Source organism: Salmo salar, chromosome ssa02 (assembly GCF_905237065.1).
Source record: "Salmo salar chromosome ssa02, Ssal_v3.1, whole genome shotgun sequence".
Taxonomy (NCBI): domain Eukaryota; kingdom Metazoa; phylum Chordata; class Actinopteri; order Salmoniformes; family Salmonidae; genus Salmo; species Salmo salar.
The window spans coordinates 34,557,911-34,581,088 of NC_059443.1; the positions used below are offsets into that span (position 1 = coordinate 34,557,911).

Consider the following 23,178-nt stretch of genomic DNA (forward strand, 5'->3'; position numbering starts at 1 on the left):
TCGGACAGTGTGGTTAGATAAAGGAGAGTCTTGTCTTTAAAATGCTGTAAAATAGTCATATGTTTGAAAAATTGAAGTTTTTGTATTTTTGAGGAATTTGTAATTCGCGCCACGCCTATCATTGGATATTGGAGCAGGTGTTCCGCTAGCGAACGTCTAGATGTAAGAGGTTAAGTAAGAATCAAAGGTGTACTTATTTGTTGATCCCTATGGAAGTTCCACTGTTAACACTTTGGAGATTTGTAGCCGCTGAATGTTTCTTGCTTTCTTTCCAATAAAGAACTGAAAACACAGTCTTTGATTACGTACCCTCTAATTAGAAGACATTCTCACTTTATCTTCTTTTCTGGAAATGAATTGAACCATTTGCATAGTTCATTCAAGAAGCTATATACACAAGAAGCTGGGTACATTTGACCATAACACTTTAGTTCACACGCCAAAAACAAACCCATATGAATTTACATTTGAAAGAGGAGCATAAAAAATATATTTTACACAGGGGGAAGGTGGTTGCAGAACAGATGAAACAATTTTCAAACATGCACCCAGGCCATCCCTTGATAGATGCTTTTTATGTTGGCTACATAGCTTACAGAGCTTTAAGGTCAAATTTCTACTGAGAAATGAGTTTGCACATGTGCACACACACCCTCTCATGTGAAACACACCTTCACCCCACACACACACACACACACACACACACACACACACACACACACACACACACACACACACACACACACACACACACACACACACACACACACACACACACACACACACACACACACACACACACACACACGAGGCTGCTGAGGGGAGGACGGCTCATAATGGCTGGAATCGAGTGAATGGAATGGTATCATACACATGGAAACCATATTTTGATGAGTTCAATACCATTCCATTTATTCTATTCCAGCCGTTACTATGAGCCCATCCTCCCCAATTACAGATTTTTTAAAATCCCTTTGGTGCAATTTTCACAAGTACGTGGTACATTTTTACAACTCTTAGTACAAAACTCAAAACAGATCATCTACAGTGAGGGAAAAAAGTATTTGATCGCTTGCTAATTTTGTACGTTTGCCCACTGACAAAGAAATGATCAGTCTATAATTTTAATGGTAGGTTTCTTTGAACAGTGAGAGACAGAATAACAACAAAAAAATCCAGAAAAACGCATGTCAAAAATGTTATAAATTGATTTGCATTTTAATGAGGGAAATAAGTATTTGACCCCTTCTCTTTGGCATCAACTCAACTTGCCGTGTTTGGAGGAGGAGGAATGCTGCCTATGACCCCAACAACACCATCCCCACCGTCAAACATGGAGGTGGAAACATTATGCTTTGGGGGTGTTTTTCTGCTAAGGGGACAGGACAACTTCACCGCATCAAAGGGACGATGGACGGGGCCATGTACCGTCAAATCTTGGGTGAGAACCTCCTTCCCTCAGCCAGGGCATTGAAAATGGCTCGTGGATGGGTATTCCAGCATGACAATGACCCAAAACACACGGCCAAGGCAACAAAGGAGTGGCTCAAGAAGAAGCACATTAAGGTCCTGGAGTGGCCTAGCCAGTCTCCAGACCTTAATCCCATAGAAAATCTGTGGAGGGAGCTGAAGGTTTGAGTTGCCAAACGTCAGCCTCGAAACCTTAATGACTTGGAGAAGATCTGCAAAGAGGAGTGGGACAAAATCCCTCCTGAGATGTGTGCAAACCTGGTGGCCAACTACAAGAAACGTCTGACCTCTGTGATTGCCAACAAGGGTTTTGCCACCAAGTACAAAGTCATGTTTTGCAGAGGGGTCAAATACTTATTTCCCTCATTAAAATGCTAATCATTTTATAACATTTTTGACATGCGTTTTTCTGGATTTTTGTTGTTATTCTGTCTCTCACTGTTCAAATAAACCTACCATTAAAATTATAGACCGATCATTTCTTTGTCAGTAGGCAAACGTACAAAATCAGCAGGGGATCAAATACTTTTTTCCCTCACTGTACTGAGATCATGTGACAGATCATGTGACACTTAGATTGCACACGTGGACTTTATTTAACTAATTATGTGACTTCTGAAGGTAATTGGTTGCACCAGATCTTATTTAGGGTCTTCATAGCAAAGGGGGTGAATACATATGCACGCACCACTTTTCAGTTTTAAATTATATTTGAAACAAGTTATTTTTTTCATTTCACTTCACCAATTTGGACGATTTTGTGTATGTCCATTACATGAAATCCAAATAAAAATCTATTTAAATTACAGATTGTAATGCAACGAAATAGGAAAAACGCCAAGGGGGGGTGAATACTTTTGCAAGGCGCTGTACATGTGAAAATAGTACCAAAGCGCCAAAAGAAAGGTGCCACCAACCTCCTGTGAGACACACACACACAACTAACCTTGTGGGGACACACAATTCAGTCCCATTCTAAATCATATTTTCCCTAACCCCTAACCGTAACCCAAACTGTAACCTTAACCCAAAAACCTAACCTTAACCCTAGCTCCTAACCTTAACCCTAAACCCCCAGAGGTAACATCCATACATCCACACACACACACACACACACACACACACACACACACACACACACACACACACACACACACACACACACACACACACACACACACACACACACTCTTGTACAACTCATCTTATGGGGACGCACAATTCAGTCCCGATCAAAATCCTATTTTCCCTAACCCCAAACCTAACCCGTACCCTGACCTTAACTGTAACCTTAAGCCAAAAACCTAACCTTAACCCTAACCCTAAACCTAACCCTAGCTCCTAACCTTAACCCTAACACTAACCCTAGTTCCTAGCCCTAACCCTAATTCTAACCTTAACCCTAAACCCCCTAGAAGTAGCCTGTGACGTTGTGGGGACTAACAAAATGTCCCCCAGTTGGTCAAATTTTTATTTGTTTACTATTTTTGTATAGTTAAACACGTCCACACACACACATAAATGCCCACTCAACAAAAACACACATATCCTCTCATGTGAAATCCTGATTTTCCTAAACTATTCATCAGGCATAGCCTCAATAATATTTTTTAATGTTATTCAATTTTTTTTTTTTAAACTAGTGGGCTGAAATTAATTTCCTTTCATTATTTTTGTATGAATGTATGTATACTACCTGACCAAAAGTATATGGACACCTGCTCGTCGAACATCTCATTCCAAAATCATGGGCATTAATATGGAGTTGATCCCCTCTTTGCGGCTATAACAGTCTCCACTCTTCTGGGAAGGCTTGCCCACTAGATGTTGGAACATTGCTGCAGGGACTTGCTTCCATTCAGAAAGAGCATTAGTGAGGTCGGGCACTGATGTTGGGCAATTAGGCCTGGCTCGCAGTTGGCGTTCCAATTCATCCCAAAGTTGTTTGATGGGGTTGAGGTCACGGCTCTGTGCAGGCCAGTGAAGTTGTTCCACACCGATCTTGACAAACCATTTCTGTATGGGCCTCGCTTTGTGCACAGGGGCATTGTCATGCTGAAACAGCAAAGGGCCTTCTCCAAACTGTTGCCACAAAGTTAGAAGCACAGAATCATCTAGAATGTCATTGTATACTGTAGCGTTAAGATTTCCCTTCACTGGAACCATAAAAAACAGCCCAGACCACTATTCCTCCTCCACCAAACTTTACATTTGGCACTATGCATTCGGACGGGTAGCATTCTCCTTGCATCTGCCAAACCCAGATTCGTCTGTCAGACTGCCAGATGGTGAAGCTTGATTCATCACTCCAGAGAACGTGTTTCCACTGCTCCAGAGTCCAATGGCAGCGAGCTTTACACCACTCATGTCTTCGCTTGGCATTGAGCATGTGTTAAGCTTGTGTACGCTGCTCGGCCATGGAAACCCATTTCATGAAGCTCCCGATGAACATTTCAGTTCTTGTGCTAACGTCGCTTCCAGAGGCAGTTTGGAACTCGGTAGTGAGTGTTGCAACTGAGGACAGTCGATTTTAATGCTCTATGTGCTTCAATCGGCTGTGTGCTCGATTTTATACACCTGACATCAACGGGTGTTGCTGAAATTACCAAATACACTAATTTGAAGGGGTCCACATACTTTTGTATATATAGTGAATGTGTATGTATGCGTGCACATGCAGTATATTATTATTTTCTTTGCTACTGCAGATGCAGTGTTTTGTAAGCCCATGTGGGCTTGGCATCCTGAAGATGTGACACTATAGTAATGAAATCAATCAATCAAATCCCTGCTTTTCTTTAGGCATTTCCAGCTAGGACATACTTTGTCTGCCACCAATAGTTCCTCTCCTTTCCATGTAGACTCATCTGTGTGTTCTCCCCAGCTTCAATTAATTAATAGCTTTGTGCTCACTTCAACAAATCTATTCCCTGTATTTCTTAGACAGAAATCCCGGTGGGAATAACCTGAATAATCTAATTTGGAGAGGAGTGTAATAGTCAGAGTCTGCTCAGACATGATTAAGTATTAGTTTGACTTTGAACCAAGAATAATACCTACAATGCACGTGTCCCACTTAGCAACACTCGAGACATATTTTCAAGTGTGACAAGGAGAAATGTGTTGATGACATTTAAATGTGTTAATGAAAGGTCTATTTACTAGAATGACGTTTAGTGGCTTTGGGGCCTGAATGGACGAGGTGTGACGAACATATATTCTATTCGGAAACATACCTAACTCCACGTCTCAGTAGTCTGACTGATTTCATGTGTGTATTGTAGTAATATGCTATGTTGTTGGATGGTGTTGATCTGTCAGTAAACATGTGGTCTATTGAATGTGTAGTGAAAAAAAAATGTAAGTAAACCCTTGAATCTTGAACACGAATGTCAAAATAAAGAGAATTCATTATTGACAGTTCATGCAACAGTTAACATTACATTTGTCCATCAAAGAGCTAATTTCAGGGCACGGAAGGACATCACAAATGGATTAATGGTTGCTACGTTTCTATCCACAAGAGGGCAGTATAATATCATACATCTCATGTACATATCCAAAAAGGACCTTTAGTCAGACGCCATTCATGTATAAAGCAGTAAATGAACATCTCAAATGTTTATTGACCATTGCCTAGATCCTGTCGAACATGGATTTTGCTACTCTGTAAATTTGATTAACAACAGCAGCCCTGAAAGTGGCTTTTGTGCCTGGAAAATATCCTGCATGTACTGTACAGGAAGTTTGACAAGTGTTTAATTTCCTGAAGTGACTGTCTGGGAGAGTTGTGGCCTCTATGCTCTTGGCAGCTCTGCAGCAGAGCAGGCCCACTGTATACAACTGGAGAACAGACCACAAAAAATATCAGTCCCAATCGCTCGCACGCTCTCTCTCTAAGTTATTACAGCATGTTTGCTTCTCTTCCATAAAAAATCAATGTAGAAATCACTGTACTCTCATCTTTAGTGGTGATGTGGAGCTAGTAATGTCTGGATGCTTTTGACTTGATCCTGCTCTGTTTACAATGTAAATTAAGGGGATCACAAGCGCTTTTAAAACATACACTTTGCTGTTAATTACCATGAGTAATCGACCTTTTGATTGCCACAACAGGATTCTATGATGTATCACATCATTTGACTTAACGAGGCAGAGAGCAGATACATTTGGTGTGAAAACAGAAATGAAATACAACATGAACTATCTGCCTCTCAGACTGCAGAATCCCTATTGGCGAGTATTCTTCATCACACAAAGATTCCTCTGTTCTGTGGCCCATCTTTATTTTGTGTTCTTGTACTTTGGGGGCAATCTACTGTATGTAATATCCATTGGCAGATGAATGACCGATTTCTTTGTGAAAGTGAGAAATTAGTAATTACATGATACACACCTCTGTGTTATCAGCAGCCTCGCACTATGCACGATGGACAATATACATTCATTCTTCAGAAAAACAAGTTGAAAAATCAATGAGCTAAGGCTTCATGATCAATTCTTAGGCAGTGCTTCTGGTCTTCACGTTCCCCTCTCTCATTCTCTGGCTTTTTACCTGATGGAACTGTAGAGAATCCGGAAATAGCCCAACTCATTTAAAATGACCAAGACTAAAATGTTACCGCCTGAAAAGAAAATCAGCATTTCTCCAAACTGTCATCTCCTCAATCTCCCAAAGACAGTAATGATCCTTAGGCTGTGCAATTTAAGGAAAAAATTAGTTTGGGGAAAAAAACAAAGAAGGAATGATGTCTCGGGGAAGGATGGGAAGAGGTTCCGAATCATTAGCTCTGTGGAATTGCCGCTGTTACGGGACTAATTGAGTCTCCGGGTGAGCCATCGTTGGGTCGGCCTCAAAGCGCCGGCGTCAGCATAACCAGGTGGGCGGCTGTAAAGCTAGGAAAATGAAGCCCCACTTCCAGGCAGGAGTGCATTTTAATAGGGGCGACTGAGCCGATTCAACCGATGAGCGGTAGGCGGCATAAAAGGTCATGAAAGACAGAGCGAGGGAGTGTATGGCGTGTTAAGTGAGGTTAGGTACACGTACTGCTGAGTTAAGCAATTTAATTAGAATGTAAAAACACCTGAAGATGTGTAAGGAAGTGGAAAAATTGTCTATTGTCACAGTACACTCCCCGTTCTGTTTGATCTTGCTCATTTCAACAATGACTTTAAAATCCAGGTCACACCGCCTTTCTCAGACACTGGAACAAAGTGAACAGTGGTTGAATGCTTTAGCAGGATCTTATCTTTCTTCACTCCTTGCAGCCTAGAGTCTTGCAAAATCACCACACATGGGTGGAGCTTTCAGCTTTGTTAGTTGTAGATCTTAACTTTTAAGATAATAATGATATCATTCCATTGCTTCACATCCTGCAAGTCACCTAAGCCATTTATATGACTCAGTGAACATCACGTGAAGTTTATATACCCACTCTTTTTTTATGTCAAGAATTTAGAAATGGTGGTATTCCTCAAGAGCTATAACCACATAGCTGCTAGACGAGCTACCCACTGAGCTGGAAGTGGAAACCAATTTCATCATCCATTCCACTTCATCATCCACAACTGGGCAGGACGTATATCTCTGCATTCAGGATTTCAGTGCAGAGGGAGAGCCTGTTTTATTGCGCCTATCATTTTCAGAGCCAAGTTGAGAACGGCCTCTGTTTAACACTAGGATAACGGGACACGCTGTGACCACCACTAACGGCCCATGATGAGAACACTCAACCTGTCACTTCCTGTTTTCTCTGGCTCTGATCACCTCTCTGTTTATGCTCCCCGGCCGTTCCATCACAGAGGCTTTAATGGGGCAACACAGAACCAACCAAACAAACAATAATCACCCTGTCAGGTCTTAAAACCCGGAGGTGTTCACCACATCACAAGGCAAGACGCTCAACATACTTTCCCTGAAGACATCGATAGTTGATGTCGTGGTATTGGTGTCGGGATAATCGATTGTGGTCCGCTTTCGACTGCAACAGAAAGCCTTGGGTTTGTCTGAGGACACAGTCTAAATATAGGTGTAGCTTCCAGGGCAGCTGTGGTTGGGGTTAAGTGTTATGATAGATATCAGTGTGGACTGGACTGGCTGAAGGCTGTTTAGACTGGTTGTGCTGGGGGACTTCCAGTTGTCTGGCAGGTCTGAGGCCAGCAAGTGTTGTGTGTTGGGGGTTGTAACTGTGGCGGGATGTCCTGGTCTGGACAGGTGCAGGGTGAACATGGGAAGAAATGGGAGGGGGCACAAAGGGCGAGGAGTGGGTGGTGAAGGAGGGGAGGGGCAGAGGAGACTCGTCAGAAACAGACAAGCACAGGTGGCTTCTTGTCTCCGGGTGAAAGTGTCAGAAGTGCTGAGTCAAGACCTCTACTGTGCCGGAACGGGCCGGATTGAACCGGCACCCTTCCCCTCCGCCCTCTGCCAACTGGGGGTGTGCTACGGTCCACGGGTGCTGGACGTGCCAGGCATGCCAACCATACAGCATAGCTCTCTACTGACCTAAGCCCTTATTGTGGCTGAGCCCAGCGCGACAAGTCTCCTCACCCCACGGTGTAAAGGCCACGTAGCTGGAACAGAGAGTGTAACACTGTGGATATGGGCATATGTTTCACATTCCCCATTGAACAACATACACACAGTCTGTGGCTTTCTCAGTGGCTAGCTCACAAAGAATGAATGAATAAGCCAGTGAATTTAGTTAAACATAATAACCTTCCTGTAAGCTAATTTTATCCAAGCCCATTTTAAATGTACTGAATATACTGTGTGTTCTAGGTCCTGGAAATAGGATCTTGTTTTAGGAAATAGTTGAAAATTTTGAAATAACCCTTGAGGTCAGATTTGTGGGCAGAAAAAAAGGAAAGCAATTTAGAAAGCCCTGAAGAGAATTATCCAATCAATCACAAAACAAGCAGAAGAGAAACAGAAACTGTCTGGTAAACCAATACATTTCAGAGGGAGACTTGATGGTACGTGGTTGACTGCTTTGCAGTGGTAGGAGGCCAGAGGGTAAGAGAGGACAAGGTCAGTGTGATCGTGTTGGGCAAGCTACTGTAAGACCTGCATGGATCCAGAGTCAGATCAATGCTGAACAGGGGCCATAAGAGGCCACTATATGGTTAGTGTTAGTGTAAAAAGCCTCTCCTATAGCCTAGCTGATAGGATTTCACCCTTAATTCATAGTAGGTATGCCTGTCAATTACCCTCGCACGACACGTTTGTGTTGGTGATGATGAATTTTGAACAGAGAATGGATCCTATAGTATCTATGTGGTGTAGATGAAATACTATTACAGCAAATTCCCCCCACATTCATTTCAGCATGAAAGGGTCTTTCATGAGAAGGCAATAAAGGAAGAAGGAGAGCATGAAAGAGACATGTAATATTTTTCATACTGCAATTTTCAGGAAAATTAAATGGTTTTCACCCTAGTAGGAAGGAGACTAGAGGCTGCTTGTCTCTGCTGTTGAAGCCTTGTGTTTCTCCACCAGTGTTTATGGGCCATTTAAACGGCTCCAAATGTACTGTGGTTTGTGGCCTACTAGTCCTTCCCGACTCCTCGCTGGGAGCGAGGCCAAACTGGGCCTACTGTAAAAACAAATTCAGCAGAAATAGTGAGGAGTTTGAGTTATGGACATTAGTTTTGTGGATAGAGAGTTTTTGGCTTATATGTCTGTAAGCGCTTCCATCCTTCTGGCATCCATTTTTATTTCACTGAGTATAGCTTATACAGAGCTTTGCAATAATCTGGTCAATAAATGTTTTCATTTTTCAGAAGGAAACCATTCTGAGAGGATCTATTTCACATACTCAAGCACAAGACCAAAACAAGATATTTGAGGATGTGTCCCTCTTCTTCTCAAACAAATAATAAATACTATTCTTATCAAAGAAGAACATTATTAATTATGATTTTAAGCTATCTTGACTAAATGCACTAAGAGAGTCTGTAAGGAACGTTTTGCATCCAAGACCAATGTACAATAACAAGCATCATAGGGTACTGGACCAAATTAGTCATTTCAATAACCCCCCTATCTGATCAGATGTGTACTAATGCCCTTCAAAGCATACCAAAGTTAATTCAAAGCTGACTTGAAAAAAACCTAACCTTGGTTTCCTCATCCCCTTGTGATACATACTGACAGAAGATAGTATGCCACTGACTTTTAAGTGAAAACTTCTATACTGTCAACTTCAGCAAGATGTTTCTGTCGCCAAATGAGATGAAAGCCTTGGTGGTGGAGTATAAAACAAGCTCAAATTAATATCCAGTTTAATGAGGAGCTTCCTCAGATCGTTTCCATCGAGTCTTGGGGGCATTCATAAATGGAGTCCTTGTATTCTACTCTCTAGAAAAAGCACAGTGTGAATTTGCCCTCAGAAGGCTGGCGTCCCTACATCTCTTAGTTGAAGCACACATGCGCTGACTGTGAAAAGAAAATGAGGAACTTTGAGGTTAGAGATTTTACAGTATTTATCATTCACCAAATAATGTGCAATCAAATAAAGTGTGTTAATATTGTAAAGCCTGGATTCACATTAGTTGACAACTCAATCAAATGTTCTCAGTGGGAAAAGACTTCTTTATTCTGTGGTCATATTTGTTGTCTGGATTGTCAAACAGCAATGCTGTGGTCTGTATAGTGACAGCCAGGTGCGGTGAGGCCACCTTCTTTGTTTAAGGCCAGTGACAGTGATGAATGGGACTATATGAACGGGCCACAGAAAAACACAAGAAAGGTTGATGGAGGGAAAAGTATGAAAACAAGGAAGGGACAAGCAGCATTACACGTGTCCTGAAACCTGGATCAATGTTCTCAGCATCGTCTTTTTTTTGCAGGCAAAACCCTGTCAACTTTTCAGTGACAGTGATTATTTCACTGACAGGTCTCGCTGGTAAGAAATGGGGACTGCGTCTGCCCAGCCTTTCAGACGTTCCGTTGGGAGATATGTAATGAATTCTGATGCCAGCTGTCATTGTGCTGTCGCTAGGGTGGACACGTCGGGAATAGGAAGTAATTTTAAGGCGATTCCATGATTCCACTGGAGCTATATTTGTTAGGGGAGGGGTATGGGTTGGGTTTGGGGGGAGTGGAATGGGTTGGGGGGTGCAGGTAGGTCACGATGGAATAGCTGACAGCATATAAACCTATGTAGAAGGAAAAAAATACATGGTTTGTGAAGTCAACAGTCATGCGGATTAAGGGAGGTGTGGGACCATGCAAGGTAATTGGAAAATGTATTTTTCTGTCAATCATACGTGGTGTTTTCTTACATCGGTATTCTATTAGTTTTTCTTCGATGTAGAAAGTTGAAGGACCAATCTAGTTCTGGAATTTGCCAGACAGTGACTTATTTCAGGGCGTTTGATTTTTCTCATCAGGAGAAAAAGTGTAGGTGGTGTTCTGATCGAATTTGTTTCACATGAACTTCCAGGGGTGAAATTCCTTTATTTGAGGCCAGAGGGCTTTCTCATACACCTCAATTCAAAGACGAGACACAGAAAAAAAACAGTCTTCCCATATGGATTCAAGTCACACAAGTGTAGGCTTGATTTGTGTCAGATAAACCAGCTTTCTGCGTAATAAACTGAATACAAGCAACTGAATATACTCTTTAGTTTCCCAAAGTAAAATATTTGCAGTTAAAAGCACCAAAATAAGGTTTATACATTTAAAAGGACGGCTCTTTCATTAAGGTGCAAAGTGGTTTAAGTGATATGTCTCTGATAAGCCATCATAGGTTATTTCAAGGGTCTTCTACTTATTTGACCACAGCAGTAGACTCCTATTAAATAAACGCCTCACCTCTGTGTGAGTGGGGCCTTTTGACTCTGTACTCTCTCCTCACTCCCACCACTACCCCCATGCTAATGCAGTCATGATTACCCAACAGGCACTGAGGATAATTGAGTACGCTAATCAATACAGGCCTGTCAGGTGGAGCCAAAGTCAAGCATTTTCAGCACAGCATTATTGTACCTCATCAACAACATGGAGAAGGTTTATCAACACATGTAAACAGTCCTCTTGACTAGGATTGAATATTTTCCCGGTATTTTACAAATGTTCTATCCCAAAAATAAATCACTTTTATCCTGGGTAACCCAGTGTTTTCCCGCCAAAACCGGAAGTGTCATTCTAAAGCATACAAATACTGTCTGGATTTGATTCGAGCTTTGATTGGCATGAAAATTCAAGCCGGATGCTGCCTGATGAGCCATAGACTAAGGACATTTTATGAGCTCTACAATAAATACATTTTATGAGCCCAAGACCAATGAAGCCCAAATGATTGTGCAGTCATCCAATACATAACCTATGGTGACTCCCTGCGTATATAAAGGTAAAATAAAATATATAGGTTACCTCACATTACGCACGACAGAAAACATAAAAGCCCATACATGTAGCTATTCTGTCTGAAACAAGCTCCAGTAGGCTACTTTTTTTGAGTGTGGATCAAGTCCATTCAGAGACTTTTCCAGAAGCCACTCCTGCGTTGTCTAGGCTGTGTGCTTAGGGTCATTGTCCTGTTGGAAGGTGAACCTTCGGCCTCAGTCTGAGGTTCAGAGCGCTCTGGAGCAGGTTTTCATCAAGGATCTCTCTGTACTTTGCTCTGTTCATCTTTGCCTCAATCTTGATAAGTCTCCCATTCCCTGCCGCTGAAAAACATGCCCACAGCATGATGCTGCCACCACCATGCTTCACCGTAGGGATGGTGCCAGGTTTCCTCCACGCTTGGCATTCAGGCCAAATAGTTCAATCTTGGTTCCATCAGACCAGAGAATCTTGTTTCTCATGGTCCGAGAGCCCTTTAGGTGGCTTTTGACAAACTCCAAATGGCCTGTCATGTGCCTTTTACTGAGGAACTGCTTCCGTCTGGTTACTCTACCATAAAGGCCTGATTGGAGGAGTGCTGCAGAGATGGTTGTCCTTCTGGAAGGTTCTCCCATCTCCACAGAGGAACTCTAGAGCTCTGTCTGAGTGACCATCGGGTTCTTGGTCAACTCCCTGACCAAGGCCCTTCTCCCCCGATTGCTCAGTTTTGTTGGTCAGCCAGCTCCAGGAAGAGTCTTGGTGGTTCCAAACTTCATCCATTTAAGAATGATGGAGGCCACTGTGTTTTTGGGGACCTTCAATGCTGCATAAATTCTTCGGCACCCTTCCCCAGATCTGTGCCTCAACACAATCCTCTCTCGGAGCTCTACGGACAATTCCTTCGACCTCATGGCTTGGTTTTTGCTCTGATATTAACAGGTGTTTGCCTTTCCAAATCATGTCCAATCAATTTAATTTACCACAGGTGAACTGCAATCAAGTTGTAGAAACATCTCAAGGATGATCAATGGAAACCGGATACACCTGAGCTCAATTTCAAGTCTCATAGCAAAGGGTCTGAATACTTATGTAAATAAGGTATTTCTGTTTTTTCTAAAGACCCGTTTTTGCTTTGTCATTATGGGGTATTGCGTGTAGATTGCTGAGGATTATTATTATTTTTAAATCCATTTTAAAATAAGGTTGTAATGTAACAAAATGTGGAAAAAGGGAAGGGGTCTGAATAATTTCTGAAGGCACTCTATATAATATACACTGAACAAAAATATAAATGCAACATGTAAAAAGTGTTGGTCTCATGTTTCATGAGCTGAAATGAAAGATCCCAGAAATGTTCTATAAACACAAAAAGCTTTTTTCTCTAAAATGTTATGCACAAATTTGTTTACATCCTTGTTAGTGAGCATTTCTTCTTTGCCAAGATAATCCATCCAATTGACAGGTATGGCATAACAAGAAGCTGATTAAACAACATGATCATTACACAGGCGCACCCTGTGATGGGGACAATAAAAGGCCACTCTAAAATGTTCAGTTTTGTCACACAACACAATGCCACAGACGCCTCAAGTTGAGGGAGCATGCAAATGGCATGCTGACTGGCAGGAATGTCCACCAGAGTGGTTTCCAGAGAATTGAATGTTAATTTCTTTACCATAAGCCACCTCCAACGTTGTTTTAGAGAATTTGGCAGTATGTCCAACCAGCATCACAACCAGGCGTCGTGTTGCCGAGTGGTTTGCTGATGTCAACGTCGTGAACAGAGTGCCCCATGGTGGCGGTGGGGTTATGGTATGGGCAGGCATAAGCTACGGACAACAAACACATTTGCATTTTATCGATGGCAATTTGAATGCACAGAGATACCGTGACGAGATCCTGAGGCCCATTGTCGTGCCATTCATCCGCCGCAATCACATCATGTTTCAGCATTATAATGCACGGCCCCATGTCTCAAGGATCTGTATACAATTCCTGGAAGCTGAAAATGTCCCCGTTCTTCCATGGCCTGCATACTCACCATGGCCTGCATATTCACCAGACATGTCACCCATTGAGCATGTTTGGGATGCTTTGGATCGACGTGTATGACAGCATGTTCCAGTTCCAACCAATATCCAGCAACAACACACAGCCATTAAAGAGGAGTGGGACAACATTCCACCGGCCACAATCAACAGCCTGATCAACTCTATATGAAGGAGATTTTTTGACCCACGCCCATACTTTTTTTGTTGATGGTATCTTCGACCAACAGATGCATATCTGTAATTCCCAGTCATGTGAAATCCATAGATTAGGGCGTAATTAATTTATTTCAATAGACTGATTTAATTATATGAACTGTAACTCAGAAAAATCTTTGACATTTTTGCATGTTGCGTTTATATTTTTGTTCAGTATATATAAATCTTGAATAGGATGATCTATTTGGGATGCCATTTGAATGAAATTGATGGAGAGGGGGAAACACTGAATGCTCAATTATCCACTGATTAAAAGCAATTATATTCGAGTGATAAGCTGTTAAAAAACTCTGCAGCTGCGAATAAAAATATAAATATTGTTACAATTAAAAAGTAAAGTGAACCCCGAAAGATGGAGATGTGTAAATTAGACGTCCATTCAGTCCTTATATTATCCTACTGTGGCAAAGGCTATGCTGCAGCTAATGTAGGCCTACCTGTCAAAAATAAGTTACCATGTTAAGATCATGCATTGGACTGTGCTTCATAGCCTACTGAGATGCGCTCTGTCCCAACCCTGAGCGTTGATGATTGATCATGCAGAGAGAAGGCCGGTGAGAAGCCAGATTTAGCCAGATATAATTTAACAGTTCAATTTCATGTCCTGCTGTTGATAGAAATAATTTATTACCATTTACGGGTTTTTCGCAGTTATTTATTCTGGGGGAAAAGGGAGTGGGTTTGGGCGGGAAGTCTCGGTAACCCTGTTCCCACTATTCAACCCTACTCTTGACAATGGTTAATAAAGTTGTTAAATACTTTTGTAATAAAGCACAGGTAACTTCTATGTGAGAATAACATGACACACATCAGTCAGTGACACACTTGCAATGTATTTTCATTTATTTCTATTATAAGAGACATACAATGGTATTCTGTGAGACCAAATTCATAAAAGCCCAAGAGCTTCTGCCAAGAGAATGAAAACATTCTGAATCAACGAGTCCCCCCCCCCCCCCCAAGAGAATGTATTTACACTCTGTGCAATACTGATAGCTATTAAAAGTCAAATAGACCATTCCCTTTCCCATACAATCTCAATGCAAACTCAAATAAACTTCACTTCAACTCACCAATAAGTACTGTAGCTGCCCTTTTCCTGTCATGAGATATGGTCACATTCAAAATGAAATACTGGTTTCATGTGTAATGGGAGTGATCCATATGGTCTGTGAGGATTCTACTTATGCGTGTGTTGCATCCACACAACTAGTTTGTCTAAAACGCAAGAATGTAGCCATCTATAACTAATGTTGTAGTTTAGGCTCATGTATCTATCGGTCAGCCCAAGGTGAATTCAAGTGCGAATGGTAAACTTGGGGTCAGACCAGCTTCAGGAATCTAGGGCATAAATACTATTTTCAGATACAGTAATAGTGTTTTTTTTCTCTCTGAAATAATTGACCATGAATCCAGCAACCCATGAAGTAGCCCAGAAAGTGCAACAGCAGAGGGAGTGGTATTTCTGAGGCCGATCTGACTGCTTTCCCTCTCTCTCCCTGAGGAGAACGCCCGGCAGACGCTTCCGATCCCTTCCGGTCTATGCTCATCGGATCAGGGAGTCCATTCAATTTCTACCTAAAACAATTATAACATCTTCTGATCAGACAAGAAAACACTAAATCCCAACCTTCCGATCTTTTCCGCTACCTGTGGTGTTGAGGTTGAGACCAAGTGATATGTAGGGAGTATCAGAGAGCCTGAATAATCTTAACATCTGAGGGACTGATGTCCCCCTTTTAATCTATTGAGTAGCCTGCTATGCTACAAACAATCAAAAGGTAAAGTTAGCAATCAAGGAAAAAGCCAACCCAGTGAAAACACATGAAAAGGAGGCAAACAAAAAAGATGCAGCCTCAAGCTGTTGTAGTCGCTATGCCAGTGTTGGCAGGCTCACAGTTCAGGGATATCAAAAACCCTAGTTAGAAATACAAATCTACAATAGATATGACACATTCCGACGACCATAACAAAAAAATCTAACACCTATTATATAGCATCTTGGCGCCTTGCATTTACCCCTACCCCATACCACATACTATATTAAATAAGGCACACATTTACACATACAATTAACATTTGGCTAGTATTATTCCTTTATTTACAACCAATAGCCAAAGTTAATAATTATAATAACTGCAGTCTGTACCATGTTGAGTGTTTTTTTGGGGGCGGATGGTCTGATCTTGATTCTTTGGGGGTTGAGTGTCTGGTCCTCTTTGGGTGTGATACATGATAATTATATTAGAATTCATGAGGATCAACTAAGCACCAATGTGATAAAAACATTCTTTAGGAATTATAGTAGACCCTACTTCATAGACCAGCTGTATTAATGCCTTTCATCTGTTTCTCAGGACTTGGCAAAAGAGAAACGCCTAGCATAGTTGCTTTGAGTAGTTTCCTTTGCTTGTCAGTATCCACCATCTTGGCTCTCTTTTTGAATGTGAGTAGTACATTCACCATGAACTTGTTAATATGGTAAATGATTACTTATTCCCCTAGTCCACATACTAACCATGCTGAAACCGGGGCAGGCGAGGCCTTGCCTCATTTCGAGAACTTCTATTTGAGATGCGAAACACCAACTAGTAATGTATTTCAACATAATGGGTTCAGTTTCAAAGTAAGGCAAAAAGACAGAGCTACCTTTAAAGGAGTTTTGTTGATGTCGTTTCACGGAATACATATACTGCATATGTATATGTATACATATACGGTGTAGATATAAACACACATATATATACACACACATGCATATATAGAAACACGTTAGGGGGATCAGGACTGTTTGTCAACACTACATAAGAAAAGGTAAGCAAAAGCAAGTTTCATAAGCATCGCAAGAAGCTCTAGATTCAATCTTAAGATGTCCGATGTTTGATGGCAAACCCTTCCATAACTAAGTTGCATGGTAAATCCACTGAGGACATTGGCAGCATAATATAAGGGGGTCACGTTTCACCAACCCCAGTCCCTCACCTTCTATAAGCAAATAGCTGAGCAATACCAATATGGTACAAAGATATTCATTGGACAAAAAGGGGGAAATAACAAGTTTGTTTGAGGTTTGTCGACAGCAAGAATGGCTGCCACAAAATCCAGGGCACGTCTTACACTTTTCACCCATTGAGAGGAGAGGACGAGGCACAGTCACTATTGTCCTGTTCTCCTCCTCTCCTCTTTCTCCTCAGTAGTTGAAGTTTCCCTGTTGGTTGACGGGAGAGGAGGCAGGGATGAAGAGGGGTTTGGGAGGGACGTCGGGTTTGAGGGAGGTGGTCCGGCGGACTATGGCCCCCCGGTGGAGGTATCCTCCGGTATCCTCCTGTTGCTCTCCATTGTAGCTCTGCTGGCGCGTCAGGTAACCATTGGGGATGAGCGGGTAGTGGATCTCGCAGGCGCTGCCGGTGGAGTTCATTCGAGCCAGCATAGGGGGCGGTTGGTGCTGGTGGCCGTTACGCTGGCTGAAGCTTTGCTGTCGGTGGACCATCCCTCCACCACCCCCTCCGTTGGCAATCTTAGTGGCAGCGGTAATCAGTGAGTGTCTCTGGGAAGAGTGCCTCCGTTCCAGAGTGGACTGGTGGTGAGGGGGCATGTCCGGAGGTACGTCCATGCGGCGGGTCAGGCTGTCTCGGGGCAGGGTGGACGAGCTGTAGTAAGGCGCCGACTCCGTCTCTGGGATGTGCGGCTGGACGCGGTTGGCAAAAGCTAGTTGACCCCCGTGGCACCCGCCGCTGGCTGACAGGCCGGATGAAGTCATGACCTGGGTGTTCTTGCTGGAGTTGGCCTCGTGGATGTGTTTGAGCAGCTCGTCCAGCGATGTGACCTCCATCACCTTCTGCGGGTAGCAGGGGTAAGGCTGCTGGACCAACATGCGCTCGGTATTGTGGATCTTGCGTTCCTCTAGGTGCTGGGGTCCACCGACCAAGGCATGCCCATTGGCCAGAGCTTGCCCATTGGAGAAGCTGTGAGAGTAAGGGTAGATCTGCTGGTGGAGCAGGCCTGAGCTGGGCCTGGAGCCTTGTCCCATGTTGTGGGACTTGGGCTCCTTGGCATTGTTGCAGTTCTGGTTCTTCTCCCACTGGTTTTTGAAAGCCTTCATGTTCTTGATGGGCAGTTCAGGGGTGGAGTCTGGGGTGGGCAGACCAGAGAGCTCCGAAGAGTGGTGTAGGTGATGGGGGTGGACCAGGTCTCCCATGGTCATCCCTGGGTGGTGACCACCGTTCCGTCTGGGTGCTCCTTGACGATGCTCCTTCCCGTTCTGGAAGAAGGAGTTGTAGAGCTTGGGCGAGGACACCTCCATCTTATCCTCCTTGTTCTGGCTGTCCAGCAGGCCATTGAGCTTGGCCAGGCTGCGTAGGGACAGGGCGTGAGGGATGGGGGCCTCCGGGTCCTTGGCCAGCCTCTTGGTCTTGTTGCCGGTGTGGTTGCAGTAGCAGGAGACCAGAAAGCCTGAGAGGAAGGCTCCAAGGACAAAGGCCACCAGCACACAGGCGATCAGCAGGGTGTAGTGGACACTGTGGTTGGTCTTCTCCATCTCGGGAGGACGTCGGACACCTTCACAGAAAAAGAGAGTGAGAACAAAATGGTCTTTAGTGTAGTGAAACCAGAGACCTAGAAGAGACTATAATTTCTATGAGGTCAAGCAGGCAGCAGCTGGAAAATACCGGTTGTGTTTACAGAAGCTCTACTACGTGGGAAGCAGCATTGCAGAGGTGTTGGAACCAGCCCCTTGGCTTTCCTCCCTCTCTGTTAATGAATCAATAAAGTATTTCTTGCCAAGACCTCATCTTTCGTCTCCAACTGCAAAGAGTGGCAGAGGGCAAGAGCTCCCCAGTCAGTGAGAAATCAACTCCAAAATGAAATTGGGCTTTAAATATTGATGGGTGCACTGGCAGGAGTCTGATGTCATTCACACTGGCTGTGCTTTCAAATGCATGGATCAGGATGTGTGCACCTGCGATGAACTTGCCAAAAATAACCAACTCGACCAACCAGCTCATAGAATACATCACTCTTTAATTGAACGAGAATCTGACTGATTCAAATGGTTGTTTGGGAAAACATCTGAACTGCTGCAACTAAGCACCTGAAAATCTCAAGGTTATCTCAACACTATGAAAACGCCCTTGGATGGTGTGACCCTGCCACTGTATTTGCCTAATGGCATCTGAGATTCGACAGGAGGAGTGATACTAGCCACCTCTCTCGCAATCAGAGCTCATTTACAAAGGCTGCTGCCATCTGTGGTGTCAGGCCCTTCTCCAACCTTAATGATAGTCTCTGTGAAATTGATAAGTCTGGGGAGGGGAATTGGCCCGCACTGGGAGGAGAAATGCAGGTGTCCCAAATAAGCTAATTTCATCCCGTAATGAGAGCTCAGGTTAGGCAGTAATGGGCAATGATAGTGCCAGCTTTAGACGTAACGGTGGTGATGGGATGTTGAAGATGATGAGGAGGAGGGTGGGGGGAGGGGGGGATTTAAATGATTGGGCCTAAGAGAGACTTGTCGAGGGTTTCTCTCTTTCGATGAAATTACAAGGAGCTGCCACATGCTTCAGCTTTAACAGAGTGAGGGCACTTGATTAGAAGGGAATTTCACTGAGGGAATTTACAATTAGGCGTTTAGCGGAATCAAACATCTCGTACAACAATTTCAATGACAGCAGTGTCTTACACTTCATAATTTCTTTAAATGGGTTTTGTTCAAATAGGTTGCCAATACATTATTCTGTCTGAATCAGAAAAACAATGTTGGGCCGAAAACTGGAGTCTGTGAGGGTAAATGCAGGCAGCATACCAATACCATTTGAAAGATAGATATTCATTAATTTATAAGGGAAAGGGAGATGTGAATAATAACTCGCATGAATCTACAGTACATGGAGAACACTGCACAGAATGACCTTGGATCCATTTTTTTTTAAATGCTCTTAGGTCAAGTGTGTGTGTATATCATTAGGTATATATGTGGAGAACAAGTATGCAGTGCACACACAGTATGTCTTCAGCTATATTTTGAATGTGGAGAACAGGTATGCAGTGCACACACACACACACTGTAGGCTGAAGAAATTAGTAGCAAAGCTCCACTGCAGCTTCAAGCAGAAACTCATCATGAATCTATACAAGTAACAAAAGCACAACGGGAAAAATCTCAATGTGTCAATAGAGGAGCACTGGCATCAGCCTTGAAGCTCCTGGCACTTTGCTAGTAACTCTAAAGGGTACTTGTCACCATTACCGTTTTTCTTCGACAGCCTCTTAATACAAACAGAGAGAAGATGGGGCAGAATTAGCATCAAACAAGGCTTCGTTCTTTGGTCTTGAAGGAGCTGCCGACATCAGTGTCTCTTTGCCTGGTGTTGATGGAAAGTTATATGTAGGTCACAAAGTTACAGGAGAAGTGTCTGCTCCCTGTCTCTCTCCCAGCGAACTCAGGACTGCAAAGCTCTCCATCACTATCAATTTGGCCATTTGCTCTACATCAGTGAGTAGAATAGTGAGTGCCATTGCCCTATAGAGAGATGCAATATACTGTACTATCACATTCTCCTGGCGATAATGTTAAATTCACAGAGTAAGTTTGACGTGCTGCTTTGAAATCGCGAGATCTATCCATTCATGTGCTATATCCATTGTATTTCTATGGCGTTGGCATGGCAATGCTTCGTTTATCCTATCTGTCCTAGGCCAGTGTGTCAGAGTGAGCCGAGGCAGTGTGGCAGCATGGGAGTTTTATGAATAATACAGGCCAGGATGCCCATGTTTCTGTGTGGCTTCCCCCAGCCTTCCTGTGGCTCCCAGCTCCCAGTCCTGTGACTCATCTGGGAGCCCTGACCAGGACCCTATGACTATTGAAGGGTTCCACATGGCCGAGGAGCTATGAGTCAAGCGACACAGTGGGGATACACAGATCTCCAACCTCACGCACAACCTGTCACAACACGTTTGGGGCTGGAGTGGATGACTCAATCGGGCCGTATGCGTGACATATGGTGGCATGGTCACAGTGAAATTAATACCCACTGAATCATGGCATGGGGGGACTGGTGTGCTGCTAGATGGCGCACAGGAGGTATAGCATGCAGGCAAACAGTATACTGCCAGTTGATGATAAAGCAGGGGTCAAATTAATTATTTTACGATCCAATATTGTATGAGACCTCTGATAAAGAGGCGAAACAAAAAGGTTTGAGAGCGCTGCTTTAATGTAACATGTGACCATTAATTGGAGTTGTCTGCACCTGTGTAGTGGTAGAGTTGCATTAAAAATGTTAGTAAAATATAGGTGTGTTATATAAAGATATGTGGTGCCGCAGGATAATTGAAGGTACTCAAAGCAAAAATAACCTCCTCTCAATGGTTTATATAATGCTAATAACAGTGTTTTTCCATGTTTGTTTTTCTCGGTTGTCATACTACCTCTTTAGCCAAAGTGTGGGTTCAGCATGGTCTCTGCTGAACAGAGGCATGTAATGCGTGACGAACAAGACCACACACACATTAAGAACTCTCAAGTCTTCTGAAAGGTAAACACACATATGGTTGAGATTTGACAGGAGGGAAGGAGGGGAGAAATGGTGACAGAAAGGGAGAGAGAGGGGGGACAGGTGGAAGTATTCATGCTCGAGAGGAAGAGAGCGACAAAGAGAGAGAGATACAGTAGGGAGAGAAAATATAACTTCAGTAAGAAACTGCCAGGCAACAGAAAAGAGAGAAAGAGGAACAGGACAGAAAAGAGACGAGCAAGAGAACTAGAGAAAATAAAATGAAATAGAATGTGGCAGAAAGCTGGGGACAAAAAGTGACAGAAATAGAGTGTGAGAAAGAATGTGCAGGGAGCAGATTGTAAGGGGGAGGCTGGGAGATGATGATGGAGAGAGAGAGAGATGTGTCAAAGTGAGTGACAGATTGTCAGCCTGGTGGGTTTTGAAGCTTCGCTCTCAGAAGCAGCTGTGTTTTGGTACGTAGAAGGACCCCGCTTGACGCTCTTTACCATAATGGTAAAAATAGACAAGGCTGTGCATTATGTAACTGAGCTAAAGCGATACGCAACCTGGAGTCTGTTCTGCGTTTCACTAATTGGGGATGGGTTGGAGTGAGGAGCGATTCTGGAGTGCGAAGTGCTATTTCGGCAGGTGATAAAATAGCTCAAAAACAAACAAAAACAAAAGAAGTGAAACACAAACAATGCAAGCAGGGGTTTTCACCTTTGACTCAGATCTAACCCTTCTCTGAGATGCTTAAAACCGATAGTTATATAAATCATACAGATTCATTTATCTCCATAAAATGCCCAACTGAACTACTACTCTACATACCTTAGAAGTGTATCAGCGTCAAGCTGTGCTTTATTCTACTGCATGTGCACCATAGAATCAGCTAGCCATCTGCAGTGTTGACGGCCAAATGGATGGTCTTGAGAATCAGGGATTTAGGGTAAACTGGACATCAACCGATTATTGAGCTGGGATACTACGGTGCTTTTGGTAATCCTGATTGCTGATACCTAACTATGGTGAGGAATGTTGGAATACAGACACAGCACGACTTTGGGACAATTACAAAGTACAGTACGCAAATGTTGTTTTCAAAGTCAACTATCCCTTTAAAGATAACTTTTCCATTGTGTCAATACACTGCTCAAGATCACACTTACAGTGCCTTCAGAAAGTATTGATACCCCTGTACTTATTCCACATTTTGTTGCGTTAAAGCCTGAATTCAAAATGTATCAAATGTATTATTTTTCTTATCCATCTACACACAATAATTACAAAATGGAAACATGTTTTTAGAAATGTGCAAAATGTATTGAAAATTCAAAACAGAAATAGCTAATTTAATTAAGTATTCACACCCCTGTCAATACTTTGTAGAAACAACTTTGGCAGCGATTACAGCTGTGAGTCTTTCTGGGTAAGTCTCTAAGAGCTTTCCACACCTGGATTGTGCAACATTTGCCCATAATTCTTTAAAGAATTCGTCAAGCTCTTCAAGAATTCTTCAACAACTTTCAGGTCTTGCCATAGATTTTCAAGTAGATTTAAGTTAAAACAGTAACGTGGCCACTCAGGAACATTTACGGTCTTCTTGGTAAGCAACTCCAGG

At 43.0% G+C, this 23,178-nt stretch overlaps 1 protein-coding gene across 8 annotated transcripts in view; it reads right to left on the minus strand.

Moving 5' to 3' along the window:
- Positions 1 to 14,889: 14,889 nt before the first annotated feature.
- The window catches only part of LOC106580978 (semaphorin-6D), a 155,130-nt gene continuing 146,841 nt past the window's right edge, over positions 14,890 to 23,178 (minus strand). For all 8 annotated transcript variants that reach the window (XM_014162627.2, XM_014162634.2, XM_014162652.2 and 5 more), the window contains one exon: positions 14,890 to 18,621. In XM_014162627.2, the coding sequence (XP_014018102.2) occupies positions 17,255 to 18,621 (1,367 nt within the window). In that variant the 3' untranslated portion in view covers positions 14,890 to 17,254. The remainder of the gene's footprint in view (positions 18,622 to 23,178) is intronic.